This window comes from Gobio gobio (genome assembly GCF_949357685.1).
Source record: "Gobio gobio genome assembly, chromosome: 18".
Taxonomy (NCBI): Eukaryota; Metazoa; Chordata; class Actinopteri; order Cypriniformes; family Gobionidae; genus Gobio; species Gobio gobio.
The window spans coordinates 18,139,771-18,156,539 of NC_137111.1; the positions used below are offsets into that span (position 1 = coordinate 18,139,771).

The 16,769-nt window shown below is 37.3% G+C and overlaps 1 protein-coding gene across 1 annotated transcript; it reads right to left on the reverse strand.

Moving 5' to 3' along the window:
- Positions 1–10,588: 10,588 nt before the first annotated feature.
- Positions 10,589–16,260, reverse strand: LOC307142176 (inactive heparanase-2-like). The gene is made up of 3 exons (XM_079842794.1): positions 15,806–16,260; positions 12,080–12,234; positions 10,589–11,611 (listed from the first exon to the last, which is right to left on the reverse strand). The coding sequence occupies exons 1-3, from the start codon at positions 16,054–16,056 to the stop codon at positions 11,349–11,351; spliced, it is 669 nt and encodes a 222-aa protein (XP_079698920.1). The 5' UTR covers positions 16,057–16,260; the 3' UTR covers positions 10,589–11,348.
- Between the last annotated feature and the right edge of the window lie 509 nt (positions 16,261–16,769).

A 16,769-nucleotide genomic window follows, 5' to 3' on the forward strand; every position in this document is an offset into this window, starting at 1 on the left:
GTTCAAAACTGTTCAATGAAACAGTGTCACAATTTGCTTTCAGATTTCTTTATAACTAAGCAGTACAAGCAAGAGTAATGTTGTATTTTAATCGGAATGACAAAAAAGAGTGCATGTAAACGTGGCTAATGATGTTATGACGTTACTCTGTGCTTTCGCTCGGCGGCTGCTATGACACTTGTAGCACACTGCAGTGAGAGTAAAGCGTTTCTGCAAAATAAAACCAGAAACCGAGGGTAACGCAGATATGACGCCATTGATAGGCGACTCACATGTCCCAGTTCCTTGGTTAAAATAGCAATTTCTCACGATTCACAAATAGTTGGGAACATTTGGGATATTGCAAGTACTCAACTGAACAAAATATATAACACTGGCCTTGTGGTTTTTGGATATTTTACTGAAAAAATGTTACATAGTGCACCTTTAAATATTTAGTAATATTACAGATGTTTGACCAGACGAAAAAGTGTCAAATGGTGTAGTGTAATTTTTCTTAAATTCATATTACAATTCTTCATCCTGTTTTCTGTCTCAATTCAAATTCAGGAACTGAAGTAGCACGTCTCAATTCTAAATGGCACACAACCCAATTTCAACATGCAGGGTGAACTTGTGGTGAAGCCAGATGGTCCTTGGACCATTAAAACTAGTTAAATCAACGTCCAACCAGGCCGAGAGTACTGAAGCTGCCAGGTGAAATCACTACGGCAATATATAACCAGACTTCACCTCGCATAACGCCAAGCTGCCACAACAATCACTTCCTTCAGTCTCTGTGATGTCGGCTATTAACAAAATGTCCAACAGTGCTAATTCCTTAAAAAACAGTGAATATAATCGTGCTCTGGGGCGAGCCTGTGAATATCGACTGACAGCTTAATTAGGCAAATGCTACAAGTCTGTAAGTAATGAAGGATGTATGTTTTGAACAAGGAATTGAAGACGAACGAAGGCAAACACAAGACTTCAATAAGTGCACACTATAACACACTTATTTTGTGCTTACAGAGATTTATTTATTGTTTGATTATATTAGCTCAAGTTATAAGTTCCGGATGTGTATAATTTTCAAGGTTGAAATCAAGATGTGTTATGGCAATTTGGAACTTGACATCAAAAAATGTATAAATCTCTGCATTTTAGTGTGAGGTAGGAAATCCTTTAGGCCTCGGCCATGAAACACAAGCAGAACGAATCTCTTTGTAAAACATTCACGAATCCAATTGAATTAAATGTGGTAATTTGCGTTGCAATGGTTTTGCAAACGATTTGCACAGATATTTGCTCTGCTCGCGTTTCACGAATGAAGCCCATTGAGATTTTGCGATTGCTACGGTGATTTCGTTAAAGCATTTCACGCAATTACATTCTTTATTGATTCTTAATAAAGGTTTTAGTCATGTCAGCACTTGAAACGTATGTGGTAAGAACACAGATGTCTTTGGGAATCGTAGCTGTTTAATATTTGTTTATGAAGGGGTGGTATAAAACTACCTGCAGCTGCTGCAGTGCAGTCGGTTCTCATGCACAATGACTCATTATCAAATGAATGAATCAAATGAAAAGGAAACTTCAAAGACTGAAAGCGTATGGCTTTATGACAATCGCAAGAAAGGGAACTCCTTTGCTGGGATTATCTTGGATTATTATTTGGTATTTTGTGTTGCATGGTAAGGCCAGGCAAATAACTCCAATATGTGTGACTTGGTAAAACCACTAAAGAGATGTAGATGAATGTATCATGTCATCTTTCATTTCCTAGATTTTGATACTAAAGGGAACTGATGCAAAAGTGTAAAACGTGGCCCTTCCAAATCCCACAAACTCCTGGCTCAGAATTTGTACAAATAGTATCTCCAAAACAAAAATGCGACACAATCTCCTGGCCCACCTCATATATCAGAAAACAGACTTTGAATAAAATTATATTCTCCAGCCATGTTGGGGATCACCTTATGCTTCCAAAAGTAACGTGGCAACTGTATTACAAAGATCAACAGATTGACAAAACCATTAGCATCACTTCTGCGAGCTACCTACAAAAACCATCTTCATTCATTTCAATAACACTGTTTGCTTGCAAATATATTATCCACGCTGGACCATATATTTTCAAAAAGTGTAATTCATTAGGCATTCATCTGAAACTCCATTTTAAACACATCAGATACTTTTGACGCTAACATCATTATTAGATTGCGTTTGTGTACCCAGTAGGGAATTTCAGCCCCTTCCTAGCATTGTAAACATCTGCTTTCTCTTAACATTTGGTCACAGTTTATTTTCATCATTTTGAAAATTGTAAATATTCTGCTATTATCTGTTTCTACTTGCAAATTAAATTCATTTGAAGGCTAGTTTATCACTTAATTTGGCAAGTTGAACAGCAATATATAGCGCCGTCTTGAGTCTGACAGATCCTTGTTACATTTACGAGATGTATCTAGAGTCCACTCTGTCTTCATAACCTTCTGTTGTGGCACATTTTATTTTTCCAGTTCAGTTGTTGTTTTATGGTCGTTTAGAAGAGCAAGGCCTTGAGTAATGGGCAACGTGGAAACATTCTGAAGAGTCTGTTATGCGTATTAGTGTCTCATTTATTTACAGTTCTGTTCACTCATGCCACACACTAAGATTGTAAATGTTCACGTCACGTTTGCCAACGTCTCTCTTTCTCTCTCTATGGTGGTAAAAAAAACTGCTTCATAATAATAAGCTGCCTTATTTTGTTTTATTTGTATTATAGTGACAACATTTTAGTTTATAGCAATTAAACAGATTATGCTGTATGCTATGCATTTTTATGTTAATAAAAGCTCATTAGCATTACTTTTTTATGATCTTTAGATATTCTGCTTTTAAACGCATTCAAATATCCAAAAAACACTAGAACAATGTTATATTTTGTACTTTCATTATCCCAAATATTTCCAAAAAAACCCTTTCATGCATGGTGTCCACATTTGGGCACAGTTAATTTAACTCCATTTAGGGTTCATTAATCTTGGTAATTCTCTCCAAACCACTTGAGGGCAGTGTCAGTAGATTGACAGCAATATTTTAACAGTGGCTACTGTCTTGTATCCCAAATATTAATTGCTTGATGGCATCATTAATCCAAGATGGCTGACAGCGATGGCCATGTGCCAAATGCCCCAGGCATATCTGTGAAAAACTTTAAAAAAAAAAAACATTAGTATGTACAGTAAAGTATGATGAATATGTTAGTATTTTACAAACTAAAATTTAGAGTAAAATGTCGTTTTTATACACCAAAAACTAACTGTCCACGTATGTCTGATTTCTGTACCCTGCTAGTATATCTGTTCTGTTTTTGCAAATATGTTTTGAATTGTCTTATATTGTAATAAAACAGACATTTAACAAATATATCAACATAAATAACCATTAAAAATGACATATTATGGCATTAAATGGCAACTTTACACATTCATGCCGAGACAAATTTGCATTTTGCCTACCAAACAGGGACAGCACAGGTCAAGCACTCAGTTCAGAATAACAGAGAATATCCCAGAGGACAGTGTGTGTGACAGTGACCGCACTGATGAGGAGTGTGTGCCAGCAAAGCCCAGCCCATATTGCTATTAGGTTTCCACATATATGTAACTAGCATTATAGTTCCTACACTATGTGTTTTATCGTTGTTATATTGAAATATTAATGTTTTAAATATCTGAGTTGTTATGCCTAGCATAAAATGACATAATAAAAGCACAATATTCCATATTGTCATCTGTGGCTTTTTGTCCCATTTTACGCCTTTGTTGCATGGTGTCCACATACGTGGACAGTTAAATAATTTTTAAATAATTTGTAAAAATGTAAATGGTTTCAATTTTAGCTTTCATATTAAAGTAATAAAAAGAATCTTAAAAAAATCTAGATAATGTTTTCCATAATTCATGCATCCAGAGAAATAAGCCATTTTAACCAGGACACGGACTGTATTCGTGCATCACCTATCAATGACGTAATACCCGTGTTACCATAGATTTCCGGTTTTATTTTTTAGAAACCATGGAAACACCAAAGACGCTTTAATATATTATGTGTTTTGTTACCAGGTTAGCAACTGTTTGGATACATTCATCAACAGAAAACGAATCATTGTTATACAGTAAAGCTCAACACAATCTCGTTTTCTTGATTTACCGCGCCTAATATCGATCTAGCTCACTGCAGTGTGCAACAAGTGTCTCAAAGTAGCCGCCGAGCGAACGCACAGAGTAGCATTATAACATAATTTTCAGCACTCAAATGTATCTAATATGATAAAACAGCACTGTTACCACCACGCTTGTCTCCCATTAGCAATCGATCCAGCGGCCTCGTTCTGCTCCACCGGCTTTCAGCCCCACCCTTCTTTATACTACAGTAATGTTAATAAATATTTAATACATTAGCTCATCCAAGATTATGATTTTTGCCTGAGTCCCGTTGGATTCTATTCCACCGGCTGTAGAGGTGAAGACACCCATGATTCCGCAAAATCAAGGCGTCATCAAGCTAAGGGTGTGAACCCACACTGGTCTCACGGTTCGATTCGGTTCAATTCGATATCACGATGCATCACAATGCATTGACGATGCACTGCATCCTCATGTATAACTTAATATTTTGTCAGTCAGTTATTTGGACTGAACCTTAATTTTACCTGCTCAAAAAAAACAAGCTTCTTGAATGTATCAAACAAAACTCAAGTCTGGGCACAGAAGACAACAGGAGCATTTAGAACAAATACACAAAATACTAAAAGCCACTTCAGGAGGTGGTCTGGGCCGCATTACAGTCAAAACTAAAGTCTAAATGCATCTGGTTGTTGAAACCACATATGTCAATTTTACTACTCGCAACAATGCTAAAAAAAACATTAACGCGTGAGCCATGTTATGGGCTATAAGACATGTTATAGCCCAATATGACAGCGCTACTGAAGCACACATCGCCGAAAACGAGCAGCTGCGTATCTCTTCATCAAACCAGCGCACAAACTACTGAAAGTAAAGTCATAGGTGCTCAACATACAATCAAATTCATTAAAAGTAAAGAAACTGAATGATCTTACCAGTGCTGTTGCCACGCGCTCTCCTATTGCGGTCTTTGATTTTGAAATGAGCTGATGATCAATAAAATGCAGCTCATATCTGTTGTTTTCAGTGACGTGAACTCCAATAAATCTGCATATAGTGCGGGAATTGAAGATCGGATTTATTTCCGTTTTTCGGAGATACATTTATGTGTAAATGAAATCGTTTTGATAAATCAGATAGCTTTGATTTACACACAGCGCATGTGTTCTCCAGGTCATGCTTACCAGGTTGTTCATAAAAGTCGAAATGTGTCCAGATGTCGGCTTTTAAAGTAGTTTTAACATTTTAATTACTCACACTCGCATCTCGCCTCCCTCTGCCATTGTATGCTACCGCGACAAAGCACATACACGACAAATGACGTCAGAAAAGAATCACTTTATAATCGGTTATGGTCTATTACTGAACCGATACCGAATCGTCCTCGTCTGCATCGCGATGCATCGAAGAAACTATTAATTTCAACACCCTTACATCAAGCTGTTCTTTTGCACTTTAATCTGTTTTGAAATTTTATTGTATTTAAATGTCCAGATCTTTTTATTATAAGAAAAAGGTTTAATTTTTGTTGCAACTTATTGCTATACCGTGATAATACCGTACACCGTGATAAAAGCTTCAGCAATTATCGCAACATGAAAATTTGATACCATCACATGCCTAGTGTAAAGTGATCATTTCTCTTCAGTAGACTTGGAGTCATATGGACTTTTTTACAAATCTCTTCATGAACATTTTTAAGGCATCAGAGTTTTGGGTGAATAGGTTGGGAGGGACAGAAATCTCTCACAAAACATCTTAATTTTTCTTTCAAAGATGTACAAAGGTCTTATGGGTTTGGAACAACATGAGAGTGAGTAAATGATGAACAAATTTTTCTTAAATTTTTGGGTGAACTATCCCTTTAACTCTTCTGGATAATATTATGCATGTGTGTGAGTATCTGCTTAATGTCTCAGATATAGAAAAAAAAAATCATGTTTTCTTTCACAGGCAGAAACATCTGTCAGAGCCTCAGATCTATCATTAGCACACTATTCTACGTGCACTCACTGTGTTTGTGTTGAGTGCACACATGTGTGTTTTCACTGCTGCTGGGGGAGGAGGAAAAGTCTCCGAAATCTTTGTGTCACTTTGAGCACAGTCAGACAAGAAGAGAGAAGACGACAGGAAGACTGTTCGATGACTGGCAAATCCAATTCTGCCATGCGGTATTCATCAAAATACTCCAGTAATCATTTCAATGAAATAACAGCCCGACTCTGGAGCAAGCGGACAAAAAAAACGTGGCCTCCACAGGCCAAAAAACAGTTCTGATCAACATGGGCATGTTACCCACACTTGTAGAAGGAAAACAAATGACGCAGTGTTGTGAAATGGCACAATCTCACTCCAGACGGCATCTGGTCAAAGCCACTCCTCATTTTCTCAGATCTAAGCATTTATTTTATGCAGAAATATTACAGGAGGTTTCCTCAACTCTAGCCCATTTTCACAACATTTCCTTGCTTTGTAATGACTATTTGAAGACCAAAAACTCAAGCGGTTACTGCCGTCAACGAAAATGAGAGGCTAAAGGCTAACCGTCAGCTATAGCTGCTAATACCCAAACTGCCCTCACTGGACAACTTCCTGTCATTTGTCTCAGAGCAAACAGGCAGGAAATAGCTTTGAATATAGCTATACTGCATTTTAACATGCTAGCAACACACAGAGCGACTCCCTCGTGTCTTTAAGTGGACGTAGGAGAACACTTTCGAGCTGAAGAACGCAAGAGAGCGAAAGCAGGCAAATTCATGTGATTTAAAGAGACAGTTATTTATGATGAATGGCACTCTCCTGAGAGTCTGGGAAACCGGCTGTAGTGCTGCACATGGATCTAAAGTGCACCGTGACCTCAAACACGCTGAGAATCACACGATGACAACTATAGAGCCCTCTACAGCCGAGCCCTGAGCACATGATGGAATTTACCTTCACCACATTTAGCTACATATCAGTTGACACGTCACTCAATGCGTTTGGAAGAGAGAAGTTTCCAGGAACGGGTGACGAGCAAAGCACGCATAAGTCATTTAGAGAGGTGTACTGTGGATATTTATCATATTTAATATGTCTGCTTGTACTGAGTGATATATACATCTGTAGTGGGGTTATGAATGCAAGCATATTCACGAATTCACAACTCTATCAGCACTTCAAACATTGTACGGTTACAATGTCCAACGAATCCAACATGTCTTTAAAGGTGAACGTTACACTGGCCATTAGTCAATTCTGTAAATTGAGGGTTTGTTTTAAATTCCTTAACCTTAAGTATTCAATATCGGCAAACAATTCAGCCTTCACACAGTCTATATTGTGCTGTCATTTCAGCCTTGAGTGTGCAATTCATATTTGTTGTTTGCTAAATGTTTTATTAACATTAAAACCTCTCATTATATAGATTATGTTAATTTGTTTAATGTTAATAACACAATTGAATTGCACACCTAAGGCTGGATAAGGTTCACCATTCAAAATGTAACAACCAAAAATGACAACCTAGTAGTGATATTGACCTAATATTTTCTAAATTAAAGCCTGTTGATATTGGATACATGTATAGATTTCTTTTTTAAATAAATATAATGACATTTTGAATGCTATATTTTGATTGGTCGTCTTTTAAATCTCTTTGCTTTTCTGCATCAATTTAACCATGTTGCATGTTTAATTGTGTTGTGTGTGGATTCTCGTGGAAAGTCTTTAGAAAATGAAACACCTATGTTGGAGCATTTTGTTTAACCACAACCAAAGCTTTAAAGTTTAAAAGGTACCCTCAAAGACATGGTTACCAATTGCATGGGGAAAAAAATGTTATTTGCAAATAAAGCAAATAGTATTTCAAATGATCTCAATGTGGCGGCTCATCAATTAACCCTATAAAATCATTTTAAAAAATCATTTTAATCATTAATAATTTTTTTTTTTAAATGGAACAGTTTATTGAACTGGTAGATCAAATAAAATAAAAAACAGAATATGGGTTTTTTGTTGAGTAACATATTTGATACATCAGGCTTTTATGACTCAGAGTATGATCTAATGGGAATATGGAACTCGCTCTCCAAGAGGAAAAATCACTTAAATTTCATTAAGAGGCCCAAACTGAGCAAAAATATGCAATTCGGTGCCGTTTCTGATATTTAAATGGCCAAACCATAAGATGAAATTCTGAAAGTTTGCAATATAAATCAGTGAGATCTTTATAATAGTATAGCAGACTACTATACATTGTAAAAAAGTGATCAGTTGACTTAACTTAAAAAGGTGCCTTAAAATTATTAAGTAAATAAACCATGTGTAATTGAAAAAAATAAGTTATGTGTAATTGTCAATTTCACATAACTTATTTTTTTCAATTACATTAAGTTAATTACTTAATAATAATCACCTTTTTTAAAGTTAAGTCGACTGATCACTTTTTACAGATGTCAGTATATATCTCCCAATAATATGTCTTCGTAAGATGATATTTAAATATATAATTACACTGTAACAATGACTCCTTAAAATAAAGTGTAACCCAGTTTGTGCATGCAATTTGAATCTGGACAGTAGTGTCTTGTGTGCATATTTATGAGGGTGGTTCACTAAAAGAATATGCTGTAAAAAGCTGTTTTGGTTGGGTCATGTGTGATATTTTGTTTGGGTCATACAGTAAAGGGCTGCATTAGAACTGTGTGGTAATTTCATACACTGTTGTTGATAAATGAATTCTGATCCATGAACGGAATTACTGGACATTTTTGGGGTTTTCCTTGACAGACGTGCTTTTTCCCCCCGTTGTTTTATTATTATAATCGTTGCAGTAATCTCAATGTAAACTCAAATCACTATCAGGTACAGTCAACCGGAGCGAGATTATTTGTTTAAAGCAGATTTACTGTGGAAAGATTGTACTAAATTTTATGTCAGGCACTGTGCGAGTTCCAAAGCAGGTCACGCCGCACTTTTTCTTATTAATATTGATATACAAGCTCATAAGAACATTTCTGACCTGCTCTTGGCGTCAAATAGACCCGAATGTTGTTCATTCATACCTAAACGGTTATCATTTTCATGCCAGATTCAGCAAAAAGCACTCTTCTAACTTTCACCCGTATTTTCCAAACATCTTTTTACGCACATCTGCGTTTGACAGGGCGGCTGTAAGAGGAATTAGGACTAAACACACTTAGCAAAGGAATCTCTCTCTCCATGGATCTCAGCATGTGTGCTGTAGCAAAAAGGCAGTCGTGTGCATGACTGATTGGTGAGAATGAAGACACCTGGGTGCATGACACAGACGGGTCTGTTAGCAATCTGGACGCCCCATGCGCAGTCACTGGCAGGTGGCAGGGGAATTGCAGTGAGATGCCCTGCCCCATCCATTTCCACTCTGCACAGGTCGGCTTTTCTGACCCTCCCTCATTAGAGCTATCAGTAATAGGCGCGAAAGCCCCCTGCCAGTTAAAACAAACCGTGGTGAGACAAGCCCAAGGTCATTCTGGCTTTCACCTCTACACTCGCTACAGTTTAGTCCAGTTTAGTTAAAGCAAACCATCTGAGACAAGTCGAGGTCAGGGCGCTTGAAACTCTCAAGTTGCTACAGTTCCACGATGCTGCCTGTTGTTTGAGCTCCTCTTCCACTGCATTCTCCGCATTCAGTCATTGCTAGTTTCTTACAATTGAATGTAGCATTATTTGCATTTCCTATATTTATGCTTGTGAAAGAACAGTGTTAAAGGGATAGTTCACCCAAAAATGAATATAAGCCCATCATTTATTCACCCTCAAGTCATCCTAGGTGTATATGACATTCTTCTTTCAGACGAATAAAATCGGAGTTATATTACTAAAGTCCAGGCTAATCCAAGCATTAGAATTGGATTCATAGTTGCTCTCTTTCGGCCGACCGCCTTCCGTGGAAAAGTGTTGAATGTTGAAAGTGAACTTTCAACAATTTTTCCATAAATTGAACAGGGAAGGCGGTCGGCCAAAAGTTTACTTGATAAAGTTTTAAATATGGATATTTTTCTTACACAAACGCATTGATTCGCTTCTGAAGGCCTTTATTAACACACCAGAGCCGCGTGGAGCAGGTTATTTGACGGACAGATGCACTTTTATGGACTTCAAAAACAGAGCAACTATGAATCCAATTCTAATGCTTGGATTAGCCTGGACTTTTGTAATATAACAAAATGTTCTTGTCTGAAAGAAGAATGTCATATACACCTAGGATGACTTGAGGGTGAGTAAATGATGGGCTAATTTTCATTTTTGGGTGAACTATCCCTTTAAAGGTGAACTCAGTGAACTTAAATATCCCTAAAGAAATTAATAATAAAATGAAACTAATGTCTCCTAAAGTGACCCCGTAAAGCCTATGTATCATATTTGTCATCAGTTTGATAGTTGTCACACTTGTCTTTCTTTCTTTTTTTGTCTGTGAAATCTTTGTAAATGTAAGAGTAACTTTTATTTTTTAAGATGAACAAATTTTTCAGGCTTATATGTTTTGACCCCACAATAAAAATAGCTTAGATCATAAAACTAAGCATTTAAGTACTGAGTAATATTAATTAACTACATGTACTTACTATAGGATTAGGGTTTGGTTGACGGTTCGTTGCATGTAATTATGCAAAATGTACTGTTATTACTATGGTAAGTACATGTAACAAGGACACTGTAAAATAAAGCGTTACAAAAAAAGTCAGAACTACAGCGGGTGCTTTCGCAAAGTGTCATTTTCTGAAATCATTGTCAGCTGTTGTTTCCACTAGCCTTTTGTATATGTCATCATTCAGCTTCATTCTATCCTTGATCTGACATTTTCGGTACTACAAAGGTCTCTGACAGGTCCTCTGAGATTTCTGCCTTTCAAACAATTATTCGCCCTAAAATGATCTGAACATTTGGGACAATGTCTGTGTGTGTGACTATGAAATCTGAAATTGGACACTGGATTTACAAACAGGCAAAGCACAGCTGTTGAAAGTGATCAATAAAACCATATGCTTGGCTTATTGTGTGCTGGACCGTCTCATCGTTTTAAACCTATGCGTTTCTGGAACAAGCAGCAACCATTACATCACTATGCCAATGGTCCTGGACGTCAATGAGACAGAACAACTCAACATCGTTCAGAAAAGCTCTAACAACATAAACACAGAAAGCACCTGAGATATTACATCAAACCATCTACAGGACTAAAGATAGCAATATGCACCATTCAATACATTTGTTAGGCACAAAACAAAGCCGAATTAGCTTAGTATCTGCATGTTGCTGTAATCTCCTACCTGTTAATGTAACATCGCTGTAGATGTCGGAGAGCTGTTCTTTCAACAAGACCTGTTGCATCTGAGCCGCCTTTTCCCGCTGCAGTTCCAGCATCATGTCTGGGTGGCTGGCCAGCTTGCAACCCTTTTGTTTGTCCAGGGCGAAGTCACTGCGCACTATGTCTGCATGGAAACCGCGAGAATGCTTTTGGAGTTATTTTTTGTATATATCTGGCCATCAAGAGGCCAACTTACCACTAAAAGAACAATGTATTCATGTGGTTTGCATTGTGGACATGTTTACCAGATACTCAAAATATATTTCTTTCTGTTCTGTGTTTATTGATAAAAAGCCTTCAGAATTAAAAAGCCATTTCTTTTCAACAGGCGTGCACTGAATAAATGAAATGCATCAATATTTATGCAAATATATTTTAGGTTTGTGCATGCACATTTGTCCACATAATATGGAATAACACAGCTTTAATATCGTGATTCCAAACATAATATTTCTGGAATATAGTATAAATATACTGAAATATATTTCAGAAAACTTTCCAAGTTCTCTGAGGTGCAAGTTATTACTATTTTTTATCTCAATAATTTACACAAAATACCTGCCTAATTGAAAATGACCAAATTAGACCTCACCGTCTTCATAGTTTTTCAGGTAATAGTCCGGTCCAGGCCCTCTAAACTTTGCAAGATTCTTCAGGTTATGAAATTGGAGGAAGTCAGTCCGTTTGCCCCCAAACCTCAAATAAGCTGGAGAGAGTCCCCGTGCCAGAGTGACTAACCGCTTGGAGCTGTGGATACAGAAAGATGTAGATCACAGATCCAACTATTCTCAGAGAAACCCGCAGGGCTATACATACTACAAAATTGCTGTGTAGATAAAATGAGCAGTGCTTACCTTAAAGGGATAGGTCACCCAAAAATAAAAATTCTGTCATTAATTACTTTAAACCTGTACTTTAAACCCTCGTTCCAAACCTGTAAGACTTTCGTTCATCTTCGGAAAACAAATAAAGATCTTTTCGATGAAATCTGAGCAATTTCTGTCCCACCATTGACAGTCTACGCAACAACCACTTTGGCGTTTCAAAAAGTTCATAAAGAGATCGTAAAACAAATTAATTGAGTGGTTTAGTCCAAATTTTCTAAAGACACACAATCGCGTTATATGATGAACAGATTGAATTTAGGCTTTTATGCGCATATAAATGTTGATCAGCAAACATAAACAGAAGCTCAACCAAACCTGCTTGGAATGCAAGAACAAACCTCATTGGTTCTTGTGGAAGCTCAACACACCAGAACGAACCTCATTGGTTCTCGCACGTCCAGTGAACATGCTTGAGCTTCCGTTTACCACAACTGATGTGTGAGTTGATGAATGTTTATATTTGACTAAAAGCCTAAATTTAATATGTTCATCATTTGAAGCGTTCGTGCCTCTTCAGAAAATTTGGACTAAACCACTCAAAATATGGATTAGTTTCACAATCTTTTAATTAACTTTTTGAAGCATCAATGTAGTTGTGAGCTGCTCTTGGAGGGACAGAAAGCTCTCAGATTTCATCAAAAAGATCTTCATTTGTGTTCCGAATATGAACGAAAGTTTCACGGGGTTGGAACGACATGAGGCGCGCGTGAGTAATTAATGACAGATTTTTTTTTTAGGTGAACACTCCCTTTTAAGGAGGTGTTTGTGCCTGACAGGACCCTTAAAAATGACTTTCAGGTGTGCAAGTCGTTCTGATTCAGTCATATTAAGTATTGAAGTCTTTACCATTGGAAGCAAGTTATGTCGGTAGCCTGATTAAACATATTGAATGCATAAAATCACAAAGATAGGGTTTCTTCATGATTTTAGACCATCGGAGGGAAGATGGAAAATAAACTGAATTCACTCATTTCTTTTTAAGAAATTAAAATATGACCTTTATCCCTTTAAATTCTATAAAGACACAAAAACATTACATAGGCTATTATAACACGCATATAGGCTACTGCATGCTATGTGCTAGCTAGGCTACTGTGTTTTATTTCGTCTGACGATGTGAAGTTTGTAATGCGGCACGAGAAAAAGGATCATTTTCTTAGCAATAAAGGCTATCTCAAATCTCCTAATTAATTATAAACTTCTTTTTGCCTGCAGTGACCTGGCTGTCGCGTTGGATTTAACATTTTTATACGGAAACTCGCAGCAGGACTGAAGTCCATGAGATGTGATTGTGTTTCAGGCCGCAGTGCTGAAAACAACGGCAGATTATTTCACAGAGCTGCAGTCTGTGGTGCTACACGCTCGTTTCTTTCTAAATAAATAAATGCCAGCTTCTTTTTTAGTGCTTTCCCAAATAATGAGACATAATACGGTACCAGTCGTAAAAAAGAGAAGCTGTAAAAGGTGCCCATAAAAGAAGGCCTGTAATTGCGCAAATATTCCGCCTATGGGTGTCCAGAACATTAAAAAACAACAACAAATAAAATAAAAGAATTATAAAATAAATTAAAATAGTAGTGAAATAAAATAAAATATAGCCTATTATGTGAATTGCTTTGGTGAAACAGAAAAACAAGCTAAATTGCCACGAACTAGCCTATCCATAATCGGTGAAGCCGGTGTTGTGGTCGGTGGGCCGAAAATACATTTTGGAGACAGACAGAAAACTGGAGCGGCATACACACATTTCGCTCATCTGCTGTCACGTCCAATAATGTGAATTAATACACTTAATCAGACCGAGCATGAAGCATAAGTAAGGAAAATGGCAACTACAATTTCATAGTTTAAAAGAAAAATAATATTAGTGCAATTTACATCAGAATAACGGTGATAATAGCCTAACTGCAATATATTTAGATATATAGCATTAAGATATTATTATTAGCCATTATGAAAACCGATTACACTTTATTTTGAGGTGTCATTGTAACAGTGTAATTATATATTTAAGTACTACTGAGTTATATTAATAAACAACATATACTATGGGGTTGGGTAGTATTAGTTGCATGTAATTATGCATGATTTACTGTTACTATGCTAAGTAGCCTACATGTAGCATATGTAACAAGGACACTGTAAAATAAAGTGTTACCTGAAAACCTTATTAGAACTACAAATATCACTGTTACTTCAAATCTGTTGCGAGGTTATTTTCAAACCAAATAAGTTGGAACAAAAATAATATAAATCTTAAAATTGTGGGTAACTGTCCTAGTAAAGTCAAATTCCGCTTTTATTTGGTCCTTGTTTTTATATAGAATGAAACGAAGTATGCACAATGTAAACCCCCCTTTTACCACGTAAATCTGCTGTACCTTGCACTGTACACGACAGAAAACGAACAATAATGCCACGACAGCAGATTGGGGTTCAGATTTATGTGGGCCACTTCTTCAATTCTATTGATTTTGTTTGTTCCAACACCTCATTCTGCCTATAGGCTACTAATAATTGTTTGATAATATATCGAGAGTAAACACTAGCCTACATCGATACTCAAACCTGTTAGAGTCTAAAAAAGACACTTACATTTCGGTTCTCCGTATGGTTTTGTGTCTTTTCTCCTCTGGGGGCTGGGACATTCATATTCACTTCCAGGTCAAGCCCTGGTGTGCAAATTAACACAACCATTCAAATTTGCGCGTATTTTCAGGCTTCACGCTCTAATATAGGCTATACAATTCATATTCGCTCGTCGAGTAGATCTCTTAAGAGATATCATGGAATAACATCATCCCACAACAACAACACTGTTGGGAGTAAACACATGTTGTTTTAAGCATTGCGAGTAAACATGTTGAATTCTACTTTACGCGTAAAATGAGTGCGAAAACGCGTGGTGTTTTACATGATTTAAGCTGCACAGAAAACCTAGTTCAACCAAATATTGAGTTTATCTTCTGTAAGTTTAAACATCTAATAAGAGCAAAAGAGGTTGGTAACCTACTTACAAAAAAAGAAAGAAAAAAAGAAAGAAATACTGGATTGTGCCTATACTCAATGGAGCGGTTGATAGGCTAGATTAAAAAATAGTAGCCTATGCTATTAGATATCAGTAGCCTATTAGGTGTTTGGGCAGTTATTTGAATATTTATTGATAATGTCTAGTTGTGTTCCTGTTGGAAAATCTAGTTTAAGCCTTGTAGCTGTGCGTGGAACATGGGAGATGGTTTCTAGCTGGTCATTATCTGGTCAACCCAAAATTGTATGTTGCTAGTCCGACATGGTCTACCAGCTTTAAACCAGTTACCCTGTTCCAAAACACCTCCACCAGACTGACTTCCCCAGCAGGTAATTCCAAGCCTCCTACATCAACACAAACCCACCAGCATCACCAAACGCAAGATGCGATTGCAAAACAATACCTTAAGAAGTCCAGCCAGCCATCCTTTACGATAGATGGGTCTAACTGCAACGAGAGGAAGTTGTCATTCAGAACTTTCACCGGGCTTCGAGTATTCACGTCCAGTAAAATCAAGGTTCTCTCCAGAAAGCTCTGTCTCTTCCCCCCGGACACTGGTCTCCTGTAGGTAGCGGCGGAGGAAATGAGAGACTGGAGTATCAGTGCCAACCACAGTGACGAGCCGAACACTGGGCAGAAGAACTGCCTGGGCATCTTCTGTCCTCAAGCACCGGGCGGAGCGCAGTGAGGGAGATCCAGCAGAGATCTCCTTATAAAACCCGACCAGAAAGCACCTGAAGTGTTTTTACGCCCCTCCTTGAGCGAGGATCGCTGGTGTCTCTTTCAGCCCCCCTGTCTTCAGCTGTTTTGGAGTTAGCTGGAGTAAACTGACGCCCGAGGGCCAGCCTCCATCACACTGCTGCCCCTGCACCGCCCTCTGTAGTAACGCAACGGCTCTTAAAGGTAAGATGACTCTTATTTAACAGACGCGTCTTTTATTGGGGTGTCTGAAGCATCATTTCTCTGTCTGCACGAAAGAAAAAATCAATAGACGCAAACATGGTTCTTCGGGGGTTCTTTGGTTCAACAAAGAATCTTCTTTTCGTATCCACAACCATTTGTGTCTGTCTTTGGAGTTCAAAAATTACTCATGTTACATTTATAGGTTCTTCACATGCTGTTTGTTTTAACACCATGGCTGTTTTCTAAAGAACTATTAAAAAGTAAAAAGGTTCTCCAATGGAATCAAGCTATAAAGCCCTTTCTGGCTCTAATTGGACCATTTGTTTTTTTAACACTTCAGACTTGTTTTCTGCTATTTTTAATTGCTAAAAAAATGAATTGCAAGCATTAAAACAATATGTAACTTTCATTTAATCGTCTAAAAAAGTGTGACGGACCAAATGACCACATGTAGCAACTGTTCA